Source organism: Danio aesculapii, chromosome 2, assembly GCF_903798145.1.
Source record: "Danio aesculapii chromosome 2, fDanAes4.1, whole genome shotgun sequence".
Taxonomy (NCBI): domain Eukaryota; kingdom Metazoa; phylum Chordata; class Actinopteri; order Cypriniformes; family Danionidae; genus Danio; species Danio aesculapii.
Window position 1 is genome coordinate 41928702 of NC_079436.1, and position 26881 is coordinate 41955582.

Here is a 26881-nt window from a genome sequence, read left to right on the forward strand (position 1 = left end):
GAAGCATTCACCAGGGCTAAACAGTTTTGTGTAGTGATGGAAGAATGGACAGTATGAATTAACTGAACCAATAATACAAGAATAATTTTGAAGTCACGTGATTCGGTTTAAAAGCGCTTTCAGTAGTAGCTGAACGTTTATTAAAAATACTGCATAATCATAAGATCTCTTAAAGTCAGTAAATCCAAAATTTAAATATGATAATCTAGACACACCCGTTTTGCCGAACCAGGAAGCTCTGCGGTTCAGGAAAGTGAAACTTATTTGCCGTTCAGTCGTCGTTTGCAGGCTACGTGAGAACACACAAAATGGCAGAATCCAGTGTTTCTTTGGCTCAAGATCAGTTCAACTGTTCAATCTGTCTGGATCTACTGAAGGATCCAGTGGCCATTCCCTGTGGACACAGTTATTGTATGAGCTGTATTTCAGGCTACTGGGATCAGGATGAGCAGAGGGGAGTCTACAGCTGCCCTCAGTGCAGACAGACCTTCATCCCAAGACCTGCTTTAGGGAAAAACACCATGCTGACTGAAGTGGTGGAGAAGCTCAGGAAGAGAAAACTACAAGCTGCTCGTCCTGCTCAGTGTAACTCTGAATCTGGAGATGTGGAGTGTGATGTTTGTACTGGGGACAAAAACAAAGCCATCAAATCCTGCCTGATGTGTCTGAACTCTTACTGTCAAAATCATCTTGAACAACACGAGACTTTCTTTAAAATTAAAAGACACGATCTGATGGACGCCACTGGCCGACTGCAGGAGATGATCTGCTCTCAGCATGAGAAACTACTAGGTATTTTTTGTCGTACTGATAAGCGCTGTATTTGCTATCTGTGTACGATGGATGAACACAAAAACCACGATACTGTATCAGCTGCAGCAGAGAGGACTGACAAACAGGTATGACGTAAAAGTACACAGTTTTATCTTGCTTGTGCTTTCATGCTTTTTCAAAAAGTGCCACAACAATGGCTTACGTTTAGTTTTTTGGACTGTGCATGAGAATCAACACACAACAGCTTATGTTGTGCCTTTGCATAAATGGATAAATAGTTGTAAAATAGGACGTACAATATATGTGACCCTGGACCTCAAACCATTCAGTCAGTGAGTCATTCAGTGTCAAATTTATTTCATATGGAAGCTATATAAATAAGTTGATAATATAAACCTGAGTTATGTCAGATAATTCAGCTAGAGGATTCACGAGAAGACCAATCACTCAGATTGTATGAAAATGGACCAATGAATTGCCTATGAAATTGGCAAGTGCGGTCTGCATGTGCAACCAGTTTAGTTAGGAGTGTACAAGGTGCACTTGCGAGATGGCACATCAGACTTTCACTTTAGCGCAGTGGTCTCAAACTCAATTCTGGAGGACTGCAGCTCTACATAGTTTGGCTCCAACCATTTCAGACTCACACCTGCTTAATAGTCTTGAACACCTTAATTTGGATCAGCTGTGTTTGATTAGGGTTGAAGCAAGACTGCAGAGCTGCGACCCTCCAGGAATCGAGTTTGAGACCTATACTTTAGGGCAGGGGTGTCCAAACTCAATCTTGGAGGGCCGGTGTCCTGCATGGTAAAGCTGCAACTTCCTTCAACACACTTACCTGGAGGTTTTGGGATACCGAGGAAGACCTTAATTAGCTGGTTCAGCTGTGCTTAATTGGGGTTAGAACTAAAATATGCAGGACACCGGCCCTCCAGGACCGAGTTTGGGCACCCCTGGTTTAGGGCCATCATGTCCTCGAAGAGATGGAGCAGCGTTGTAAAACTCAGTTCCTGGAGGACCATAACCCTGCGCAGTGTAATTCCAACACTGCTTCAGCACACTTAAGCTGTGGTCACACTGGACTTTTCTCCCCATAGACTTCCATTCATATCGCAAGGCCTTGTGTCAGTTCACTGCGTTGCAAAGTTCAAGCTTGGTGAACTCTGACCTGCAAAATCGCATCACTTGACTGCGTGAGACCAATCAAGGATTAAAACATGAGCTCTCTGGACTGTAATTTAAAATATGGACCAATCGCTTGCTTTTTTAAATGTCTAATAATCTTGTTTAATATCCGCTTTTCACAGTGTCGTATGACAGAATTTCTCAAACTCTAGTGTGACTGCAGCATTACCTGTAGGTTTCAGACAAGACTGAAGGACTTAATTTAATCAGGTGTGATTAATTAAGGTTGGAACTAAATTGTGCAGAGCTGCAGCTAGGCATGGGCCGGTGTAAGATTCTGACGGTATGAAAACCTTGGATAAAAATATCACGGTTTAACGGTATTGTAATTACTGCTCTAAAATATGTTCTTTTTAAATGTCTGGGTAAAAAACTAAACTTTTTTTAACTTTTAACACAATTTATTTTATCTTAAGAAACATTTAAAGTATTTTGGAGCAGTAAACATGTCAGGCTATATAATTCAAATGAGTTACTGATTTCTGCTTTCTTCATTAGTTTCAAAAACACTGATTTCTTTACGATTTAAAATGACATCTTTGGAGATCTTTTCTGCTGGAGATACTGTTGTCATAAAACGTAAGTAAAAAAATCGTACACATACCTTAGGAACAATATTAAAGAAAATTTTGGCGGTTTTAAAACCTTGACTTTTGCAAACCGCGGTATTCCTTGAAAACATTTATCGGCCCATGTCCGCTGCGGCCCTCCAGGAACTGAGTTTGACACCCCTGAGCTAGAGAAACTTTAACTCTCTCAAGTTCAATTGCAAGCAGGTTTCCAGTAAAAGTGCATTCAGTGGAAATCAAGTTGGCTTCTTCTCCTGTCCCTGGGAATTCGCTGGATTTCTTCCAGAAGCTCTTCCAGGAGATTGCCACTAAAGAGCAATCCATCTATTAGAGCATTTTCTCCAAGATGGAAACATGGTTCACAAATGCATCTGCCCATGCTATGTTTTTCTGGATGTGGTGGTTTCATGTAGCCTGATGATGGCCTCGAGCAGAGACTGTCATCATCTTTTTAGTATCTTTATCAAAATACACCGTTTGCATAAGACTGCTTATGTAGTCCAGGGTCATATATATATATATATATATATATATATATATATATATATATATATATATATATATATATATATATATATATATATATATATATATATATATATATATATATATATATATATATATATATATAGACAATCAGACACTTATGATAATTCATATTCACATATTGCTGTATTTTACCTACTGTAATTTCTCTATTCTATAGAAACATTTTGAAGAGACACTTCAGAAGAGAATCCAGGAGAACCAGAAAGAGCGTGAGGAGCTGAGAGCGGCTCTAGAGACTCACAAGGTGAGTTTTGAGCAGAAGATCAACTGCTGGCTGCTGGAAGAGCTGTTTGAGACTCAGTTAGGACTGTCCTGCAGTCAGTCAGTGAGGAGCCCAGTGCTGGAGCACTTTGAGTCCCACTGAAGCCACTGTGGTGAACAGGCAGCAGTAAGAGCTGAGTGAATGACTGATTCTACTGCTTCTCTCTCTGTGTGTCCTAACAGCGCTCTGCACAGGCAGCAGTGGAGGACACTGAGAGGATCTTTACTGAGCTCATCTGCTCCATTGAGAGAAGCCGCTCTGAGGTGACACAGCTGATCAGAGATCAGGAAAAAGCTGCAGTGAGTGGAGCTGAAGGACGACTGAAGAAACTAGAGCAGGAGATTGATGATTTGAAGAGGAGAAACACTGAGCTGGAGCAGATTTCTAACACAGACAATCACATCCATTTCCTCCAAGTAACAGAGATATGGCAAACAGCACATTGTGTTTAATAAGCGTCAGGTGTCCACTTTTCTGATAGTCCTGTTGTTGTGTCTTTTGTGTCTGTAGAATTCCCAGTCTTTCTCTGTTCCTCCGGAATCTACAGACACCAGCATTCAATCTCGTCTCTCATTTGATGATTTGGTAACGTTTGTCTCTCAGGTGAAAGAGAAACTGCAGCAGACTGTTAAAAAAGAACAAGAAAACATATTTCGCATAGGTAACATATTTTGCATAGAACAGAAGATGACCCCACAACAAGCTGCATTAAAATACATGTGGATGAAAATTAAATACTTTCTGATGACTGTGGTTTCTTTAGTGAGATACATCAATGTGATGCCAAGCCCTCAAAATAAGAGCCGGAATGACTTCCTACAATGTAAGTTTTTTCATTTTTATATATCATATATTTTTAGGACAGACCACACACACATAAATAGAAGACAGTAAAGATATGGTACTCACTGTATTTACTAATTAATCAGATTTTGTCACATTTACCCATTAATATATATCCATAATTTGCTGAACTCTTAACACAGCTGAAGTTATGATACATTAAAAAGACAAGAGTTTTTATTAAATTTGTGTATTGTGTGATACTTGATTGCATTTATTTACTGCAGAAATTACATTTCATTGATGAAAACAGAAAAATCAAGTCTAATCTTCTGGTTTAATGGTTTCCAGATTTTAAACGGTTCACTCTGGCTTCAAACACAGCTCATGAATCTCTCAAGCTTTCTGAGGGGAACAGAGTGGCGACTAGGACGAAGAAAGCTCTGTTTAGTTTTCCTGACATTTTTGATAATTTTGCTCAGGTGTTGTGTAACGAGAGTGTGTCTGGATGCTGTTACTGGGAGGTTGAGCAGAACGGCAGAGGAATGTGTGCATCAGTGGCTTACAAGAGCATCAGCAGGAAGGGACAGGGATATGACTGTAGATTTGGACATAATGATCAGTCCTGGGGTTTGTACTTCTCTGACTTCAGTTGCTCATTCTGGCACAATAATATACAGACTAAACTCCCAGCAGTGTCCAGCTCATCTAGAATAGGAGTGTATGTGGATCTCAGCACAGGAACTCTGTCGTTCTACAGCGTCTCTGGCAGAATGAGCCTCATTCACAGAGTCTACACCACATTCACTGAGCCGCTCTGCCCTGGGTTTGGCGTTTACCATGATTCACAATTAAAATTGTGTGATTAAGCATTTTACAAATTCTGTGCTTTTGCCTAAAGTTAAAATGTTGTAATCTCTCAAACTCAGAGTTTCCTTCCTGGATTACAGCATGTCTGGAAAACCTTTGACAATTATGATCTCAATAACCATTCAGATCTGCTTTTAACTCCCTGTGAATAGTTATGAAACAGGTCTTTAGTGTACAATAGAGTGTATTATGTCACAAATAAAACAATTATTACAGAAACGCTTGGATAACAGTTTATAGTGTGGATATAAGCACTGATATCTACCAGAGAATCAAAATAGATTTGTTTGTGATGTGAAAGAAACTTGACACTTAAAATTAATGTTGCACTATATATTATAATTTGTACATCAACATTGGAAAGTTGGGCACCCCTGCACTACATTATTTTACATTTGATAATTACATTTCTGTTATAGGGCTGCATGGGTAGCATGTTCGCCTCACAGCAAGAAGGTCGCTGGTTCGAGCCTCGGCTGGGTTAGTTGGCATTTCTGTGTGGAGTTTGCATGTTCTGCCCATGTTCACAGGTGTATATAGGTGAATTGGGTAAGCTAAATTGTCCGAAGTGTATGTGTGTGAATGGGAGTGTATGGATGTTTCCCAGTGATGGGTTGCTCCCCTATTTCCCATATTATGTGTTGTTATGTGATGTCATTTAAACAGAAGTGAGATGTTACCACTACATTTTCAACAATATTTGCTCTTACACTGATAAAAGGCAGACAGGAGAGTTTTACAAGGGAGTCATACACTGTCATAATTAAATGACGGAAAAACAGAAGCAAATGTTATTAAAAAAACGAAATGTCAGAATCAGTTGTTCTTGTCTTGAAATTCTGTAAATATCCCTTTTGTTTCTTTTAAATGCCAAATAATACCATTTTAACGGTGTGGTGGAAAATTGTGAATTATTAATCACCTGTATCTAAATGGTCTCTCTGAAATTGAGGGGTATGTATGTTGCTATGCCCCTGAACACCATAGTTAAATAAATATTACTGGGATCACCTTCACACTGAAATTGTGAGATTTGAAAATTAATTCAACTTTCTCTCAGTCTCTCAATGAAAAATAGAAGCTCGTAATCAAATGCAAAATTTAAATTAACTTCAAGTTCTAATGACCGGAGTGGAATAACTGGTCCAACAGATGGCAGCAGAGTAACGCTGATGTACAATGAATCAGCTCGATGTATTCTTAGTTTTTTTTTTTGTTTAATGATAAATGATAAACACACAAGAATACATTTTATATGCAGCGCTATACAAAGCATTTCTCGGGCTACAGTAAAGTTTTATCTCTGTAGTTCCTCCTTCAGTTCAGTAAACTCAGAGGTATCGCCTTCCTTTTCCGTTTGCTCGGCTTACCTACTTTACTTTCTGTTTTAACATGTCTGATCTTAGTAAAATGGCGGCTAAATCCAGTGTTTCTTTCGCTCAGGATCAGTTCAACTGTTCAATCTGCCTGGATCTATTGAAGGATCCAGTGGCCATTCCCTGTGGACACAGTTACTGTATGAGCTGTATTTCAGGCTGCTGGGATCAGGATGGGCAGAGGGGAGTCTACAGCTGCCCTCAGTGCAGACAGACCTTCACCCCAAGACCTTCTTTAGGGAAAAACACCATACTGGCTGAAGTGGTGGAAAATATCAGGAAGAGAAAACTATCTAGAGATGTGGAGTGTGATGTCTGTATTGGGAAAGCTGTTAAATCTTGTCTAGTGTGTCTGGAATCTTACTGCCAGGCTCACTTTGAACAACACGAGGAAATTCACTCTAGAAAGCGACACAAAGTGACTGATGCCACTGGACGACTGCAGGAGACGATGATCTGCCCTCAACATGACAGACTGCTAGAAATGTACTGCAGAACTGACCAGCGCTGTATTTGCATGCTGTGCTTGATGAATGAACACAAAACCCATGAAACTGTATTACCAGCTGAAGAAAAAGCACAGAAGCAGGTATAAAATAACAACAAATTGCGAAGTACTTGCAGTTCTGCCCTAATGATAAGCTTTTTCAAACGATGCCATTGCAATTTATTGACATTATGGCAATTACCTTATAACAGCTTCTCTATTTACAGAGGAGATATAAAAAGTTTTTTTTTTTTGAGCATATTTAAATTGTTACTGTTATGTTCATAAACCTTTTGTGTCATTCAGGTTTATATATCACAGTGGTTTACTCTAATTTCTTTGTTTTACAGAAACATTTTAACAAGATACTCCAGCAGAGAATCCAGGAGAAACAGAAGGAGTGTGAGGAGCTGAGAGCGGCTGTAAAGTCTCACAAGGTGAGTTTTGAGCAGATCAATTGCTGGCTGCTGTAAGAGCTGTTTCCTCCAGTCAGTCTATGGAGCTTATGACAATAATTTGTCAATTTGAAATTAAACTGTGCATGGATGAATAGTTTCTCCAGTTACATGAACCTAAATCAGTTACATGAACCTAATCAGCTGATTTTGTTTGGCTCCAAATTGCAGTTTGAAAAATTGTGTTCTCTTGGGGTTTTTACAGTAAAAAAAACTCGTATGTCAAAACTCTGGGGGTCATCTTTGATTCTGAATTGAAATTTGACAAACAAATAAACTGTTGTCAGGGCCAGCTTTTTCCAACTAAAGTGATTAAGAAAGTTTAAACCCTTTCTAGGCACTTGGACACAGTTATTCACAGTTTTGGACAGATCTTTTAAAATGTTATTATTTTTGTTTATAAATAAATAAAAGATAAAATACTGTTCTTTTCCCAAATCATTTGTGTATTTGACCTGTCTATGAAGCACTTTGGCCAGCATTCATATTGTTTTAACGTGCGATACAAATAAAGTATGACTTGACCATTTCCATGATGGTTAAGCAAAGAGAACCATTCAGCACGATAGTAGAAAAGTAAATTCCTAAGATGAAATTCCTTGTTCATTGTATGATGTAGCTCAAGCTTTGTCATTTCAAGCTTTTGAGACGCAGTGTAGCTTTTTTGTAGCCTGTGGCTTTAAATGAAAAAGATCTGGTTCTACTTGCCCACCGTTCCTATGTACATGTCTGCTTCTCCTGCGTTACGTCAGATAAACAGCAGTCAGTGATAGAGACAGAATCAGATGAAGCTGAAATACAGCTCATTAGTCAAAAATACCTAGTAAGTTTATTTGATGTATTTGTGGTGGAGTTTATTCAAGCCTTACTGAAATGATGAGTCTCACACAAATGCCGTTTTAGTACACACACACACACACATACATATATATGCGCATTTGCTGACACCATGCGGTCATGGTGATTATAGTGGTTAAGAATTACACAGCAATTTTACTCTCTTTATTACAAACATGCTCTGTTTTAAAAATGATTTAAACTTAAAAATCACAGAGTTGGAACAGATGTTTTTATCCCAGTTTGTTTGCAAAAAACCTGTTCACATATGTATACATGTTATCATAGAAACATGGCATCTGTCAATCAATTCCCCAATCATTTGTGTATTTGACCTGTGTGTAAAGCACATTGGACAACATTCATGTTGTTTTATAGTGCTATACAAATAAAGTATGATTCGACCATTTCTGTGATGGTTAAGCAAAAAAGAACCATTCAGCACAATAGTAGAAAAGTAAATTCCCAAGGTGAAACAAATTCCTGGTTCTATGTATGATGTAGCCCAAGCTTTGTCATTTCAAGCTTTTGAGACGCTTAGATATATGTTTCACAGTCTGAGAATGCTAGCCTAACATATAGACCATAAAGACATAAGAATCATTTACCTCTGTGTGAGGCAGCAGTAAGAGCTGAGTCAATGACTGATTCTGCTGCTTCTCTCTTCGTGTGTCCTAACAGCGCTCTGCACAGACAGCAGTGGAGGACACTGAGAGGATCTTTACTGAGCTCATCCGATCCATTGAGAGAAGCCGCTCTGAGGTGACACAGCTGATCAGAGATCAGGAAAAGGCTGCAGTGAGTGGAGCTAAAGGACGACTGGAGCAACTGGAGCAGGCGATAACCGATCTGAGGAGGAGAAGTGCTGAGCTGGAGCAGCTTTCACACACGGACAATGACATCCATTTCCTCCAGGTAACACAGCTCTGACAGCACATTATGTTTAAAATTGTGATTGTCTGATATCCCTGTTGTTGTGTCTTTTGTGTTTGTGTAGAGTTTCCAGTCTCTCTCTGTTCCTCCTGGATCTACAGACTCATCCAGCATCAGTTCTCGTCTCTCTTTTGATAAATTTAAAATGTTTGTTTCTCGGGTGAAAGAAAAGCTGCAGAACTCTTTGAAGGAAGAGAAAGAAAACATATTGCGCATAGGTAAAGTATTGAAGATATAAATTAGCCTCAGAAGTGTCAATATTTTGAACAATATACTTCCACAGCTACTGTTTAGAATGACAGGTGGATAAAATCTTTTACATTTTTACATGAAGATGTTTGTTGGTTTCCGTAGTGAGAAACATCAGTGTGATTTCCACCCCTGAATACGAGAGAAGGAAAAAGTTTCTACAGTGTAAGTTTTTTCCAAGTTATTTATTTTTTGTTTTTTCTAAACAAGCATACAGACATGGACAGAGTTAGGTACACTTCAGGCAGATTATGAATCTGCCTGAAATGTAAAAAACGATTATAAATATAGATTAATATATAGATTAGTAAAATTAGAAAAATATAATCAAACTTCACTTATCACACACTCATAAAACATGTGCATATACACCTATAAATTACTCGCATATACATCTATACTATTGGATAATCAAAACAACATATATAAATCTTGCATCTATACATATAAACTTGACGCATACATACACCCACATACACACGCACATACATATAAACTCCATCATTGCATAAACACCCTTATTAAACGTACATACATAAAAACTCGCAGCATGCAAACCTATATACACTCGCACATTCATATAAACTCGATCTTTGCAAATACACCCACAACAACACACGCACATACACAAACTCACTGCATGCAAACACACCTATACTGGGATATAGCCCCAATGCCTAAACTCAATGCATGTATAAACACCCAAGTAACACTCGCGCAAACATACAAAAAAATTTCACAAACATATTTATCACAAATCAGGTTATTGCAAAGCTTATGAAGAAATATAGAAAGAATGTGATTAATAGAGGTATTAAATCTGTCCAATTATGAACATATGTTATATAAAATGGGCGATGTAGTGGCGCAGTAGGTAGTGCTGTTGCCTCACAGCAAGAAGGTCGCTGGTTCAAGCCTCGGCTGGGTCTGTTGGCATTTCTTTGTGGAGTTTGCATGTTCTCCCTGCGTTCGCATGGGTTTCCTCCGGGTGCTCCGGTTTCCCCCACAGTCCAAAGACATGCGTTACAGGTGAATTGGGTAGGCTAATTTCACCATAGTGTATGTGTGTGAATGAGAGTGTATGGATGTTTCCCAGTGATGGGTTGCAGCTGGAAGGGCGTCCGCTGCATAAAACATATGCTGGTTCATTCCGCTCTGGCAAACACAGATTAATAAAGGGACCAAGCTGAAATGAAAATATATGAATGTTATATAAAATAATATATATTATTAGTCTATATAAATAAAATATATAAGAAATGTTTTTATTTTAAACCTTTTAATTTAATTGGGTAATTACATACACAAATATAAATAGACAGATAGAACCTTTAAAGGATGTTCAAGTTGAAAAGCAACCAGAACTATAAAAGCTGTCAAACAACCGGAGGAAACCCACACGAATGCGAGGTGAACATGCAAACTCCACACAGAAATGCCAACTGACCCAGCCGAGGCTCAAACCAGGGACCTTCTTGCTGTGAGGTACCAGCACTTTCTACTGCGCCACCGCATCACCCCAGTCATAGTGTGCAGAATCTTTTATTAATGTTAAACTGTTGTTATATCAGAACTGATATAAAAAGATCCTTAATAAATGTGTGAAATATACTTTGTATGTGTAAACATGTACAGAATTAAGCATACAACACAATTGTGTATATAAACAATATTTGGCAGAAAATGCAATATAATCTTCAAAACGAAAAAAAATTAAATGACTTTCTAACTAAGTAACATTTTTGATGTTATGATCAATTAAAAGACAAACAAAAAATCTTTGGGTCAAGTGTGATGTTCAATTACATTGAAGCCATTACATTTCACTGATTAAAAAAAGTGGTTAATCTGCTGTTTTAATGGTTTCCAGATTACCAGCAGCTGACACTGGACTCCAACACAGCTTATAAATCCCTGAGGCTGTCTGAGGGGAACAGAGTGGTGACTAGAATGAAGAAAACTCCTGATCATCCAGACAGATTTGATGGTTTTGCTCAGCTGCTGTGTAAAGAGAGTGTGCGTGGACGCTGTTACTGGGAGGTGGAGCGGAGTGGCAAAGGAATGTATGTATCAGTGGCTTATAAGAGCATCAGAAGGAAGGGACAGGGAAGTGAGTGCAAGTTTGGATGTAATGATGAGTCCTGGAGTTTGTACTGCTCTGACACTAAATGTTTATTTAGGTACAATAATATAGAGTCTATACTGCCAGTAGTGTCCAGCTCATCTAAAATAGGAGTGTATGTGGATCACAATGCAGGAACCCTGTCCTTCTACAGAGTCTCTGACACAATGAGCCTCATTCACAGAGTCCACACCACATTCACTAAGCCGCTCTACCCTGGGTTTGGCGTTTCCAACGAGTCACAAGTAAAATTGTGTGATCAAGCATGACAGACTTTTACAAATTCCGTGCTTTTTCATTAGAGCTGGTTGGTTACAGTTTTTTTGAATGCTTTGACCTGGTTAAAGAAACTAAACAGAGCAGAAGGCACATTCTCACTATTTCTCATTGGATTGGCTCAGTTTCCCCATCTTTTTGCAATGCTGTTAACACAGATGTCAGTCAAGCAGTCCAAACTCCATTGTTTTAGCTACGATAAACAAATACAAACCATCTAACTATTAAAAAATAAGATTCTTTTTGACTAGGATAATCTCCCTTCTTCCTATAGATTAATTTAGACATTAGTATTTTCAAGACTAGTTTATTTTCTTGAAAATTTTATCATTTTGGTTTCAATTTAAATGTTTATTAATTATTTGTATATGAAACTGTGTGTACTTTTTGAGTATATGTAAGCCTTTGGTGTCTCCAGAATGTGTCTGTAAATTTCCAGCTCAAAATACCCATTAGATTATTTACTATAGCCTCCAGAATAGGCCCATTTTGGTGTCTGACTGCCGAAGGGGTGCCCAAACTCAGACCTGGAGGGCCCTTGTCCTACATATTTTAGTTCCAACCCCAATTAAACACACCTGAACCAGCTAATTAAGCTCTTTCTGGGTATATTGAACTTCCAGGAAGGTGTGTTGAGGCAAGTTGGAGTTAAACTATGCAGGACACCGGCCCTCCAGGACCAAGTTTGGACATCCCTGGACTACAGTATAGCTGTTTTTGTAGCCTGTGGCTTTAAATGAAAATGAGCTGCTTCTGCCCGCCCACCGTTCCCAAATGCGTGTCTGTTTCTGTTTCTGTTTTCTGTCAGTCAATTCGGTGAGCGGGGAAACTGCACTCCTACGTCATGTTGCAGTGGGCCTCTTAATCACTCTGATTTGGGTCCTATTTTAACATCCAAATTTTTCCGAATTTTTAAAAAGAGACTTGTGTTTATTTCACTCCAATATGAGATTGGGACTGTCCAAACAGTGTACAAATTCAACTACCAAAGTCAGTATGAAATCATCAAAGCACCTGTTTGACACTCTTTTTCAGTCTGCAGGCCTTATTAAAAGGTGACAAGTTATTGTTGTTTTTTTGCCAGCATGTGTGGAGGAGGTGAAGAGTGGCTTTGTCTTATATGCCAATATATTTTACTGTATTTTGGTTTAAATATACTGTATTTTATGTATTATTTACAGCATTTCATTTTTCAGCCACAGTTTGAAAAAACTAAATCTATGGATTCAATAAAAATTGCATCAAAGCATTTCTTATTCTGGACCCACTTCTTGGCAAAAAGGCAAATTTGAGATGGCCAATATAGAAATACAACAAATGGCAATAGGCAACAATGACAAGCAATGGTGCGCTGATTTGTGCTATGTTTTATATTTTGTTGCCCATTGTTTAATGATTGAAAAAGCTCATATACTTGTTTGCAAGTTGTGTTGTTTTTGAAGGCAACGTTTGCTTTTGTTGCATTTTTAAAAGTTTTGGCAAGGTTACCTCTTTTGCAAACACAATGTGCCAATGCTTGGGCATGTGTCTTAACTGTTTTAAAAATGTGGAGGTTCAGCTGACGGCTGCATCAAAGCAATCAAGAAAAACTTTAATTGTTAAGATCTTGCAACATTTCAGAATTGCAAACTTGTTCCAGAATTACAACAGTTTACATGTCTATTAAACATTTGACAATTATGATCACAATGTACATTCAGATCTGCTTTTGACTCGATCATCATGTATAGTATAAAACTGCTCGAGTCCTTTAAAAATAACACTATAATTATTTCTGTTACAAGTATTAAACTATCACAGAAGTTCTTAGATAACAGTTGATAGTTGGATATAAACACTGATATATCGGTGTATGCAAGTGTCAAGTTTCACATTGCACAGTTTCTCTGGTAGATATATGTACCATTTGATAGATATATTTTACCAATATTAGTGTAATGTTAATGATATTTGTTGTGGGATATTTCTATTGTTTGTTTGCTTTCGGTAGGTTGATGAGATCTGTTGTTGTTGTTGTTGTTGTTTTTTGTGCTTTTTTCTGTAAATTTGCCATCCAGTAGTTCTATATTCATTTAGGCTCTTTCATTAAAACAGTTTATTAAAATTGCTGTGGTCTTCATGTTTTGTTTTTGAAAAATACCCTCCATGCAGTGTGTAACACAGCTCTAAGTGAATGAAAACATTCAGCTGAGGTTTAAATCTGAAAGTGCACCATGTTCAAAACTATTGATTCTTAAAAGAAAGAGTCGACTCAGAGTTGAATAAATGGTCTTGTGTCTGAATCTTTTGCCAAGTGGTGCTCACTGCAGAGCCACTTGGGCAGAGCTGAGCTCCAGCCTCTCTTTTGCTGGCTCGTATCAACGTTAATACGAGACATCGGCAAATATAAGGTGCTGGATTTGGTGAAACGTGAACAAGCCTTTCCCTTCAGACACTAGCAAAGAGGGGGGAGGGGAAGATTACGATTACTGAGAGAAGGCCAGAGATGCGGCTGTGGGTTATAAAGGATTAGTAGAAGTTCATTTTCACAACACCACTACAGTATAGCCAACCTTGTGCTGTGTTTGTTCCTGTCATTTTTCTGATGATTAATACAATAACCTACACTGCAATGTGGGATTTGCCAGCTATTTGTTATTAAAGGAAGGATCAGCACCAGAGACTATTAATGTATAGGACTTTGTCAGACCTTGACAGGAACTTCAGTACACAATTCATATGGATTAGTTTCTTCTTCCTCCAGATCACAACCTGTAAGTGTGATGAAAATGGTTGCCTCCTTGTTTTCTGTAGTATATGTATTGTGTGTTGTAAGTTGTAATCGCTTGTAATGTATCTCTCAGGTTAACTCTTTATGGGCTATTCACATATCGCGGTCAAAACCATGTAAAAAACGCAACACATTCTTCTTCCTTTACCAATTTTAATGCATTTATGAGCTCAGGAGCTGTCAGGTCGGACATTTCAAGGCTCACAGTTTACTGCAGTCATGATGACCAATCACATGCTGTGAGCAATTATTTGTTTATTCTAATAACAACAAAAGAGTTACAGTACAAAAAAAAATAAAGTCTCTAAAAACGAGTTCATTTTCAACAAAGGGAATTAATAAGGACATTTAGGTAGCCTGTAATTAAAGTATAATGAGAGAAATGATTTTGAATAATGAAAGCATTCACATCGATCCAAAAAGATTGAAAAGGACATTTCCAAAATAAATGAGCTACGCTTTTAATAGAAATTTCACAAAAGATCCAGATTATAATTTTTTTTTAAATATTTTATTTTATAGTTTGTAGTGTTTTTCTAATTGGGATTTCATAGTGTAGATATTGCCTTCACTTGTAAAGGCAGTCAAGACAGATTAATTTGTTTATCATTTATTTTAATTAAACGATATTATAAAGATATCGCTTACCAGTGCAGCATGTCTCTTTCCTGCTCACAGTAATGCAAACGTTTGAATAAATGTGTAAAAATATATAAATATTACCTGTAATTTTAACGTGATCAAGTGATTTTTCGTTTTTTTTTTCTTCATCTGAACACATTTAACTTCACGCCTCATTTCTGTCGTTTGTTAAGGTAAGCAGGCTGTGTGCACGCGAGCGATACGCTTATTTAAATATGTTTTATGATAATATTATGTAGGCACATTTATACATAGTTTTAAAACTTTTACAACAAATCAAAACATGTATTTCCCACGTAAAAACGCACGTCCAAAAGGCACGTAGGTCCATGTGTATTTACGTATTTATTTGTTTATAATATATAGCGTGCATTATAATATAATAAACAGAGAGATTAACTCTTTGTCATGGACCATATTTCTAAAAATAAGAGAAAAGTTGTCTGTAGCAGGGTGATGCTGACGTCACAGACGAGCGCCCCGAGGGCAGTGTAGGCCGTTTGTAGCCTAATGTTAGCTTTTCAATTCTTGCGTTTGCATTTAAGATCCAAAATTTTCATGTGAGGATTATCCGGCTGGACAAAACGTGTAAGTGCAATGAACTGTGTTTGAACACAGAGCTTATTATTTGCAATCTTCGAAAAGCCTATAGGAAAATCGAGGGAATTTTATCGAGGGAACCAGTTTTATGCTAGCAGCCGATTCGCCTACAAAGTGACGTCATAGTTCCTCCACTTAGCTCATTACCATAAAGTTGACTTGATTTCAACTCTCCTCGACGCCCACACAGGCGAAAATGCGCGGCGCTGCTCTCCGCCTTTTATCGCCGCCGCCTCTCATAGAAAATGAATGACTTCCGGCTACTTTGACGCTCTCGCCGCTTTCGGTGTGAACGTATGGTGATGCTTTATGTGACGGTGACGTAGGTGGCAAGTCGGACAAAATTAACCGGGATACACTGTTTTAAAACAAATATAGATTGGCAGATCGAGTGCTCCTTGTTTGCCTCTTATTTTCTTTCTGTTCATTAAAAGTGAAACTCATCTTCTTCCTGTTCCATTTGCGCGGGCTTTACGTGGTGGTTTTGTTTTGCCTGCTTTCTGTTTTACTTTTTCTGGCTTTTGAACAGGTTGTCGAGCTTTTGTTCGAGCGGTAGAATGGCAAAATCCAGTGTTTATTTGGCTCAGGATCAATTCAGATGTTCAATCTGTTAGGATCTACTGAAGGATCCAGTGGCCATTCCCTGTGGACACAGTTACTGTATGAGCTGTATTTCAGGCTACTGGGATCAGGATAATCAGAAGGGAGTCTACAGCTGCCCTCAGTGCAGACAGACCTTCACCGCAAGACCTGCTTTAGGTAAAAACACTATAATGGCTGAAGTGCTGGAAAATATCAGGAAGAGCAAACTACAAACTGCTCGTCCTGCTCAGTTTAACTCTGAATCTGTAGATGTGGAGTGTGATGTTTGTACTGGGAGAAAATATAAAGCTGTGAAGTCCTGTCTAGTGTGTCTGGAATCTTATTGTCAGCTTCACTTTGAACAACATGAGGAAATTCACCCTGGAAAGCGACACAAAGTGACTGATGCCACTGGACGACTGCAGGAGATGATCTGCCCTCAACATGACAGACTGCTAGAAATGTACTGCCGAACTGACCAGTGCTGTATTTGCATGCTGTGCTTAATGAATAAACACAAAACCCATGAAACTGTATTACCAGCTGAAGAGAGAGCAGAGAAACAGGTAAAAAAACAGCAAGGTACTAACATATTTCTAATTTAATAAACGTTTTTTTTTTTACGGCACATTGCATTTTTACTGTATGAAAATGAACAAATAACAGCTTCTTTGTCACCTCTGCATTGGAGATATGAACGTATAAAACATTTTAAGAAAGGAATTGGATCTTGAAATTATAATTGTGTCATTCAGTTTTTATATTACTGTGGTTTATTAGAAATTCTCTGTTCTGCAGAAACACTTGACAGAGAGCCAGAGCAAACTCCAACAGAGAATCCAGGAGAGCCAGAAGGAGCGTGAGGAGCTGAGAGCGGCTTTAGAGTCTCACAAGGTGAGTTTTGAGCAGAAGATCAACTGCTGGCTGCTGGAAGAGCTGTTTGAGACTCAGTTAGGACTGTCCTGCAGTCAGTCAATGAGGAGCCCAGTGCTGGAGCACTTTGAGTCCCACTGAAGCCCCTGTAGAGAACAGGCTATGAGGCAACATTAAGAGCTGAGTGAATGACTGATTCTGCTTCTCTCTGTGTGTCCTAACAGCGCTCTGCACAGGCAGCAGTGGAGGACACTGAGAGGATGTTTAATGAGTTCATCCATTTCATTGAGAGAAGCCGCTCTGAGGTGACACAGCTGATCAGAGATCAGGAAAAGGCTGCAGTGAGTGAAGCTGAAGGACGACTGAAGGGACTGGAGCAGGAGATCGATGATCTGAAGAGGAGAAACACTGAGCTGCAGCAGCTTTCAGGCACAGACCATCACATCTATTTCCTCCAAGTAATACAGATCTGACAAACAGCACTTTGTGTTTAATAATATATAGGTGTCTGTTTTTCTGATATTCCTGTTGTTGTGTTTTTTGTGTCTGTGTAGAGTTTCCAGTCTCTCGCTGTTTCTCCAGGATCTACAGACTCATCCAGCATCAGTTCTCTTCCCTCTTTTGGTGATTTTAGAATGATGGTCTCTCAGGTGAAAGAGAAACTGCAGCAGGCTTTTAAAGAAGGACCAGAAAACATATCTGGGATAGGTAAAGTATTGAAGTATTAATTTAGTCTTAGAAGTGTCAGTATTATTAACATAATATTGTATAATGTTGCTGTCTAGGGATCATGACATGCTGGATCAATGCCTCGGGACATTGCATTTTTTTGGTGTTATGCCTGTTTGCTACTCTATGAATTGAGAACGACACAGATGATTCTACAATATTACTCAAGCTTGAAATTCAAGCTTTCCTTGCTGTGGATGAATGAGATATACAGGGGTTGGACAATGAAACTGAAACACCTTATTTTAGACCACAGTTTTTTATTAGTATGGTGTAGGGCCTCTTTTTTGGCCAGTACAGCATCACTTCATCTTGCGATGACAGATACAAGTCCTGCTCAGTGGTCATAGGGATTTTCAGCCATTCTTCTTGCAGAATAGTGACCAGGTCACTATGTGATGCTGGTGGAAAAACATTCCTCCAAAACACCCCAAAGTGGCTCAATAATATTCAGATCTGGTGACTGTGCAGGCCATGGGAGATGTTCAACTTCACTTTCATGTTCATCAAATCACTCTGTGAATGGTGTTGCTGCACTACCTTCAGGATATAATGTTTGAACCATTGGGTGTACATGGTCCCAAAGAATCGGGTGTTCTTGGCAGTCAAACACAAGTGTTGGGCATAGAGAATGTAATGATATTGCAGTCCAAACTATCACTGATCCGCCTCCATGCTTCACACTGGGCATGCAACAGTCTGTGTGCTATGCTTTTTGGGGGCTTCTCCACACCGTAACTCTCCCAGATGTGTGAAAAATAGTGACGGTAAACAATACATGTTTCACATTGTCCCAAGATTTTTGCTGCTGGCACCATTGAAACCGAAGGTTGTGGAGCTCTAGTTGAACAGTTTTGAGGTAAACAAGAAAGCACCAGGCAACCATTTCAGACAGCTTTCTCTTGCGTACACAGTTACTCTTGTTGGATGTGGTTAGTCCTTCTTGGTGGGTAATGATAACATTACCCTGAATAACATGGCTCTTGACTCATCACAAAGACCGCTGTCTTGGTCACAGGTGCACCAGTGTGACAATTTATCCCCTTTTTAACTACTATTTACTACTACTATTTTGTATTTATTATTTATAATTTAAATTACTGCTGGCCTGGTGCTTTACTTAATGTTGGGGGATGAATGGATTTGCTGTGAGTGAACAGTGAATTTAAGCCCTACCTCCTAACCGTAGATTTGTGCATCTATTACATCTAATTTCAAGATCATGCATTCACAATGGTATGAATTGTTATAGGGGTGGTCAAATGTATATTTATACTACCTATTATTTTAATTATTAATATTAAATGCTCCTGAAATTTGCACCCTGGAAAGAGCCAATAAAGTTGTTAATAAATTATAAATCTTTAAAACCATGTGTTTCTCAATCCATTTCAGAGAAATTGGAGGGAAGCAATGAGTCTGATCGGCCAGGGTTACAGCAATTGGTGTATGAAACAACCATTCAACCAACATCTGTGGGGCGATCTGAGAAACAACGCTATACACAGGGACAACCTCGCTCCATAGTGGCCAATGGAGCACTTCATCCACATGGTTCTTTGGTAACATCAGTGCAACAGTAGTCATTGTGGTTGATAAAGGATCCTGTGAATGATTGTGGACATCCTATGGAAGATACTATTTCCCCTTCTTTACAGAGGATTCCACCTGTTAGACAATTAAAATGACTAGCCAGGGATAATGATTATCATTTTGACCTGTCATAATTCTCTCAAATTAGAGGCAAAATGTTGTTGAATGTTGCCATTATATGTTGTTCTGACTACATTCACCTGTGTACAGAGTTTTAAAGGACTCTTGAAAAGAGGTGTGCAACATGAGAGCTTTTCACACTTGAAATATTTAACCATGCATGGTTAAACATCCTAAATTCTGGATAAACTGAATCCTGTGTTATCTGTAGTCTCACACTGCTCATTCTATGCCTGGGGTTAACAAACAATCATGGGTATTGATTAAAAGTCATGTGAAGTGCTTTGAAATGTGCCTTATTTATTTGATTTTTGATGTAATCTCAACTGATACACGAAGACAGGGTGGGGCATGTAGTAGCTCCAGCCCAAAAACAGCCAATAGTGTTTCCTTTATTTATTTTTTTATCACAGCTCGTCCTATGAGAGAGGCTGAGATTAATGAAAAGCATCTCGAAGGGGGTGGGTCAGATACTAGAGAGCATTTGATTTGGTGAGAAGATTTGATGAGAAACTGAAGTATGATGTCAAAATTGTTGATCTATTTAGTTAAGTGACAGAATGCAAGCTTGGGATGTTTATATCCTCTAAATGCAAATTTGTCTCTTCTTTGGAGCACACTAGCTAATAGATATCCTTAAAATTGACATGCTGATACTAACATCTAAACACTTTATTTTAATTCCACAAGACCTTTAACATGCGTTTCACACTGTCAGTTCCTAAACCACAGTCTTATGTTCTTACTCGCATATTTGCAGCATCACTGTGGTTGATTTCTGCATCTTGTCAGTTATGAAAAATGTTCCAGCATAGGTCTTTAACTGTTTTAAGCCTCATGAGTAGGGCCAGACAGAATCTGCAGACGTTTTTTGCTATTTCTGCGGAGAATTTTGGTAAAAATCTGTGGATTTCTGCAGAATTATTTTGGGAGTATCATAACTAAAACCTTAATATGTGAAATAAAAAATAATATCTTTTTAACTTTTATTTAATGTTTAAAATGCAAATCCAATTAGATCCACTTTATTTGGTAAACAAAGCAAATCTCCCATATAATATCTCTACTAAAAGACAGAAAATATTACTGTACAAACTGCATTGTACATAAATCAGAAGAACATTTTTATATTAGTCAATAATATTACTGTAATTAATGAAAAACTGAATAAATATAGATTTACACACATTTACACAAGTAAATAAACAGAATTAATGATGGGCTAAAAATGTGCGCGCAGATTTTGTGTGGGCCTACTCATGAGATGCTCGAAAACGTACAACGAGATGTACTTTTGGACAAGGAGCAAAGTTTGTCATCTTACCATCTCCTGATCTCTCCAGTTTACACACTTTTCATCTTTTAATATTTCTTCTCTGACTGACTGCTGTTTACATGATGCACATTTATTGGCGTGACATGAGCCTTGCTGTTTCTGATTTGGCGAAGCATGCAGGAGTAACAAACAAACACCACTTCATTTCACATTGACCAAACTTAGCATCGGAGTACGGGGTTAACTCTGCAAATTTGGTGCTAACACTGCTCTGGAGCAGGGTTTCATGGGTAAAATGTGATGTAAACACCACTTTCAAATTACAGGTGCGAACCATGTTTTAGTCAAGAGATAAAAGCATAGAATGATGATAACCTTAACAATAAGCGCACTGTGAAAAGCCCTATAGAGGTGTGGGCTCTGAGGGAGTTACTTGATAAAGAGAGTCAGATAGACTTATGTGTCTTTTGCTCTTTCTAAATGGACTCCATGTGAATAAGTGCCCTTGTCTGCTCAGCTGATCAGATTTTTTTTCTCCCTTCTCCCAGTTTAGCTTACACACTTTCAGCTATTAAGATGGTTTGTATTTATTGGAAATATTATATTTAATTTCTTTTAAAATTAATTTAGAAAAATTTGTGAAGCATTTTTGTTGTTTTTGTTGCAGACAATACACAATTTAATTAGTTCAGCCTATTAAGTCAACACTTGACAAGACTAAAAAAAAAAAGTTCAGATTTACTCCACAAGTAGTGATCTTCTATTTAAGGATTATTATCAGCATCCCAGACATGGCATTTTTGACAACTGAGAACAATGTATATTACACTGTACTGGAAAGGCAAACAAATAATTCACATAAAAAATAAAAATAACCAAAAGAGAACGTTCCCTGTAGTTTTTTTTTCAATGTCTATTTTAATCTTTAGCTATGTTTTTTATTGTTATTTTTTGTTTATGGACCTCGGATCATTAGAAAGTAAGTTTTTAATGAATAATTTAATTGAAAAGATTAACGAGAAAGCTATATTTAATCAATTACCCATATGTGTCGTGGACTGTATGGATCTCTGCACGTGACGTCACTCATTTCTCTCACTCCGCCTCTCGCTTCATCAACCAGCTGCTAAACAAGTAAGTTTATCAATTTTTCTATATTTTCCGTAATTTTGAGGGATTTTGTCAAAATTTTTGTGGATTCGTTACTTAAAAGTAAATCATTAGGTTACTGAGATCATTAATCTTATTATCCGGCATTTTCTTTTGAAAGCATAACGATTAACGTTATAACGGTCGACTTGCCACACCGGAGTTTGTTATCTAATGCAATATAATGTTAAATATATATATTGTGAAACTCCATAAATCCATTAACTTGAATAATTTTGATCCATGTTGGTGTTAGTTTTATACTATTGAGGAACTCTTACCGCCAAAGTAAGCATATGGATCCGTTATACTTTTTTTAAATAGCAATCTCACGTTAAATATAGCCTAATAACGTTATCTAAACTACATTCATCAACATTTGAATCTTAACGTTACCTATGATCAGTAAACTGCTCTGACATTTAATCAACTTTTCGTTTCATTAACGTTATAACATCTTTTTGTAGGGGAAGGCTTTTGCAATAGCTGAAAGAGAAGACTCGTGCTTTTACAGTATGTATAGCTACACACAAACTCAAATATGAGGACTCTCTATAGACATACTGATTTGTACTCTACAAATTGCATATTTGATATACAATTATAAACAAGCAATGGGATAATTATGCCTTGCTAATTGTAACTATGAAAATAAATGTTAAGCTCATATTTTTCAGTGGGTTTTCTAAACACATTACTCTTTTCATCCTGTGCATTCTCAGATATCCTTGCACATTCCTAATAATTTTTAAAAAGATATATAATTTTAGGTTAATATCATAAACATTTTGGTAACGTTTTCTTTTTTTTTTAGTACTGACCTCCATCCAGCCCCAGTTAAGTACAGCAGCTGATCAAGATCTCCAAGATTACAGAATCTGCAAGTACAGTACTGTGTGTTGCAGCTAAATTCTGCAAAACAGTGGACGTCAAGGTCACACTGCTGAGAAACTCTGCAATATAGATTTGCTAAGCACTGTTTAAGTACGTATAAATAGGTTTTAATGCATAATATGTAAAAAATCAATTACTTTCTGTAATATTTTCTCTTTTTCCCATCTTGTTTAGTCGGAGATAAACATAAATCCACCCAGGCAGAAGCTTGCTGCATCTATTTCTCTACATACAAGTAAGTTTTTTGACTTTCAGAAATATAATTGTATAAAAATAACATGTGTTTAAGTCTAATTAAATTAGATTAGTTTAATTAGTTCACCCAATAATTAAAATTGTCATTAATTACTCACCTGAAACTGTGAGGTGAGTAATTGTCATGATGCTGAGTGATTAATAACATATTTTTTGAGGGCAAACTAATCATTTAATAAAGTCCTTGCTAATTTCTTAAAGGGATGGTTCATGCAAAAGTAAAATATATATTTGTGTGATTTACTCTCAACCTGTTTATCATTAGCTCATCCATTTTTTACATGTAATGTTGCAAGTAGAAAAAGAGAAAACAGCAACTTTTTTGTTTCAAATGTAAAAAAAATGCAGACATAGAGCAGTTTCATCTTGAAAACTGCATTTTTATGTGGATAAACAGCCAAACTGAGAAAAGCTGTGATTTTGAAAATACCTATGTTTGTGTGAACAGCAGAGCCAGAGTTTTACTTTTGTGTTTTTCTTTAACGATTCTGCTTTCAAGAGTTCACTATTAATGTTCAATCAGTACTTTAACTACGCTCCAGTGTTATTTTACCTCTCGTTGTGGGAGTGAGAGAAGTTAACTAGTAAGATAAGTTAATTGTACTCTGAGGATTTTGCTATGTGTCAAATTGTGTATTAAAGCCTACTTTAAAGTAAAGATATCAGTTAAAGGATTATGTGAAGTTTCATAAACTAATTTCGAGAGGAGCATGTGATATGATTGAGCATGTCTGGCCACTCATCTGTAATCAGTAATAATCCAATCAGAGTGATCCTAGTTTACCATAAATGGATCATTTTCTCCCTACTGTTCTATCTTCGTTTGGAAGAATCCCCCCTTCCACCCCATCTCTTCCTTTTCCTCCCTTTTCTAAAGGGGGAGCTCTCGAGACCTACCTGATCTCGGATCTCCTGATATACTTATCGACCGGGCGGGAGCCCTGGGCTCAAATATCTCCGAGCTCAGGGTTCTCTCCCGGGACAGCATGCCAAACCTGCTTTATACGCCAAGCATATCTAAGTGGGAACTCTTGAAATAATATTGTATAATATTAATATGTTATATATTTTATTAACTTATTAACACACCGTTCCCTAATTGCCCATGATTTATATACTAACAAGGCCCACTGGCAACTATTGTTGCCGCATGGACTTTTGACAAAGTATACAAAAACTATAGATCTCTTAAAATATATATATTTTTTGGATGAATCTAGAGACCTTCATGATTATGTTGATATATATTTTTTGAGCAAAAAACTATTTCTTGCAACATGAAAATTGCCTTTATTTGGGAGGTTTTGCCTTCATTTTGCATCCTGGAATTAGGGGTAGGAATTTGAAAGCCTCGAGTGACAGGAAGGAAATTAATTCCTTTTTTATCTTTTGAAATCTTAATTTTGGTTGTTTGCTGGCTTGTCATGGAGAAATTAAACATTAATAATGTGTAGAAAATTACTTTCTAAATTACTGAAGGAAAATGGCAACTATAAACTTTGGCTACTATTGTTGCCAGTGGGCTTAAATGGGTTTAAGAAAGAAGAATGAGTTTCTTCATACATAAAAACATACATTGTTATAATTATTATATTATATAAATTATATAACATATTTATTTAACAATAAAAAAAATCTAAATAATATAAGTATAAGCTGACATCTGTTGTACCATTTAAAATCCCACCCAGGTTGTATGATAGCCAAACAAATTAAATCAAATCAAAGCTTACAAATGAATTTAAAAGAAGCACTTCAAGGCAATAGAGAGTGGCAGTATTCAGAAAATGCTAATTAGGTGTTTTTTATTAGGTTGGGGTGGGGGTTTCCATAAGCATGGAGTGTTGATAAAGAGTGTGGTGAATACAGAAAGGACAGTGTGTGCTGATGCTCTTTCTCTCCTGCTTTGCTCTGTCATGGCCACTCCCCTACCTCTTGCTCACAGCTGACCACAGCCATATAAGTTGCTTTAATTTTTTTAAATTCTGAGCTAGACTTCACTGAAAGACGGGGGTTTAATGACCCTTTAATGTTCTCATGTTGTGAAATATTTGAAGATCTTCTCAGCCATGGTCATGACCGACAGATCCAGGTATCAAAGTAAGTTTAATTGATTTAATTTAAAGATTTAAAAACCAAATCATCTCTGTCTTGATATGTTTGTGCATTATCTTTTATTATTTTTTTTACCTCATCCTTATTGTCTTAATGGATATTGCCTTCTTCTTTTTTTTTTTACAATTTTATAATGTTGCCTCTTCATGTAAGTGCATATGGAGGTGAGTGGTCAGAGGTATAATGCAAAAAGGAACAGAAGTTGTCTGTGCTGTCATACCACCCCATAGCATTTGTTTTGTATACAAAATGCAGCCATACGTAGCCCAGGGCACATATTTCGCGGTTCTCAAATATGTAGCCCTGGGCAAATATTTATGAGCCTGTATTGGTTTTGACAGTTGTCATTGACCCACCTCTAGCACTTTTCTATTGCTTAGTATGGCCCTTCTGGCAGGTGTAGGTGTTCACACATCTTAACCATTTAATTTCCATTTACATCTCTTCTGCATGAATCCATGCTTGTAGATTTCTAGTACTTTCCCTTGCTTTCGCTTTCAATCATGGAAAGCCCCTTACATGTCCAACTGAGACATGCTTTGTTCAATTAGTTTTTAGAGGTTTGATTACATGTTGATTACAACTTGTTTAACTGGATATTGATTACAATTAAATATAAAAAAAATACATAAAAAACAACACTCACTCCAACTTTGTGCCCACCATTTGCTTTCATATTGCTGGGATATATTATGGAGATGTGAAATTGTGATGTGTAGCAACATGTAGTACAAATGTTGTACAAGTAACATTTCTAAAAATGACAGAAAACCAGAAGCATATTTATAATCTCAAATCAATTGTTCTTGTTCTAACTTTCTAAAATTGCACCGTGATCAACAGCGCTGCACCTCATATTCAGGATGAGAGGGAAAAAGACAGAGGTTTCCCAACATAACAATAAATGCCTGCAAATAGTTTTACTATAGACGTATGTTAATATTATAATGAGAAAAAATGAGCTCAAGGCAGGAATTGAACTCAGGATGCCGTGATTACCATAGTGCAATATGTTGATGCTCTAACCACCAAGCTATTGATGACATAACATATCACCAATGTGATATAACATATCAAGAACAGAAACAAATTAGAAATGAACTTTTATTTCTATGTGGAAGCTAGTCAGTTAGTCAGTTGACCCCCCCCCCCAATTCATATACTGCGGAAAAACAGACACCAACACTTAAAACAAAGCAAATATATTGCCAGTCAGTAAAGCTGTATTTCTGTTTTTATATGCTGTCACACAACATGGTATCATACACCAGTAGACTTGTATGGATGGGATATTAAAAGGAAAAACGTATGGCAGCATATAATTGCTATAGTTATATTAGATATTGATGTTCTTTTTTATTGTTAAATAATTGTCATATAATAAATTATTATTTCTCAGGTTCTCTCTCATTCTCTGTCCGTTAGACACCCCTACAGTTTAGTAATAATGAAACTCGAAACTTTTTCCGTTTGCGCGGGCTTTACTTGGGGACTTTGCACTTCTTGCTTTCTGCTTTCAACAGAACACACTGTTTTTGATCTCTTCATATTCTGTC

At 37.3% G+C, this 26881-nt stretch overlaps 3 protein-coding genes across 3 annotated transcripts; all 3 read left to right on the forward strand.

Annotated features, from left to right (window-relative positions):
- The first annotated feature begins 235 nt into the window (after positions 1-235).
- Positions 236-5211, forward strand: ftr02 (finTRIM family, member 2). The gene is made up of 6 exons (XM_056479619.1): positions 236-899; positions 3235-3321; positions 3522-3755; positions 3850-4000; positions 4103-4162; positions 4474-5211. Exons 1-6 carry the CDS (start codon positions 309-311, stop codon positions 4989-4991), a joined length of 1641 nt encoding a protein of 546 aa, XP_056335594.1. The 5' UTR covers positions 236-308; the 3' UTR covers positions 4992-5211.
- A 1017-nt stretch (positions 5212-6228) lies between these two features.
- On the forward strand, positions 6229-13807 carry ftr03 (finTRIM family, member 3). Its single transcript, XM_056479650.1, has 6 exons — positions 6229-6957; positions 7206-7292; positions 8829-9062; positions 9145-9298; positions 9435-9494; positions 11200-13807. The coding sequence occupies exons 1-6, from the start codon at positions 6385-6387 to the stop codon at positions 11718-11720; spliced, it is 1629 nt and encodes a 542-aa protein (XP_056335625.1). The 5' UTR covers positions 6229-6384; the 3' UTR covers positions 11721-13807.
- Positions 13808-15936: 2129 nt separating this feature from the next.
- Positions 15937-20851, forward strand: LOC130246621 (tripartite motif-containing protein 29). Its single transcript, XM_056479702.1, has 5 exons — positions 15937-16887; positions 17120-17215; positions 17419-17652; positions 17749-17902; positions 19319-20851. Exons 1-5 carry the CDS (start codon positions 16402-16404, stop codon positions 19504-19506), a joined length of 1158 nt encoding a protein of 385 aa, XP_056335677.1. The 5' UTR covers positions 15937-16401; the 3' UTR covers positions 19507-20851.
- Positions 20852-26881: the final 6030 nt, after the last annotated feature.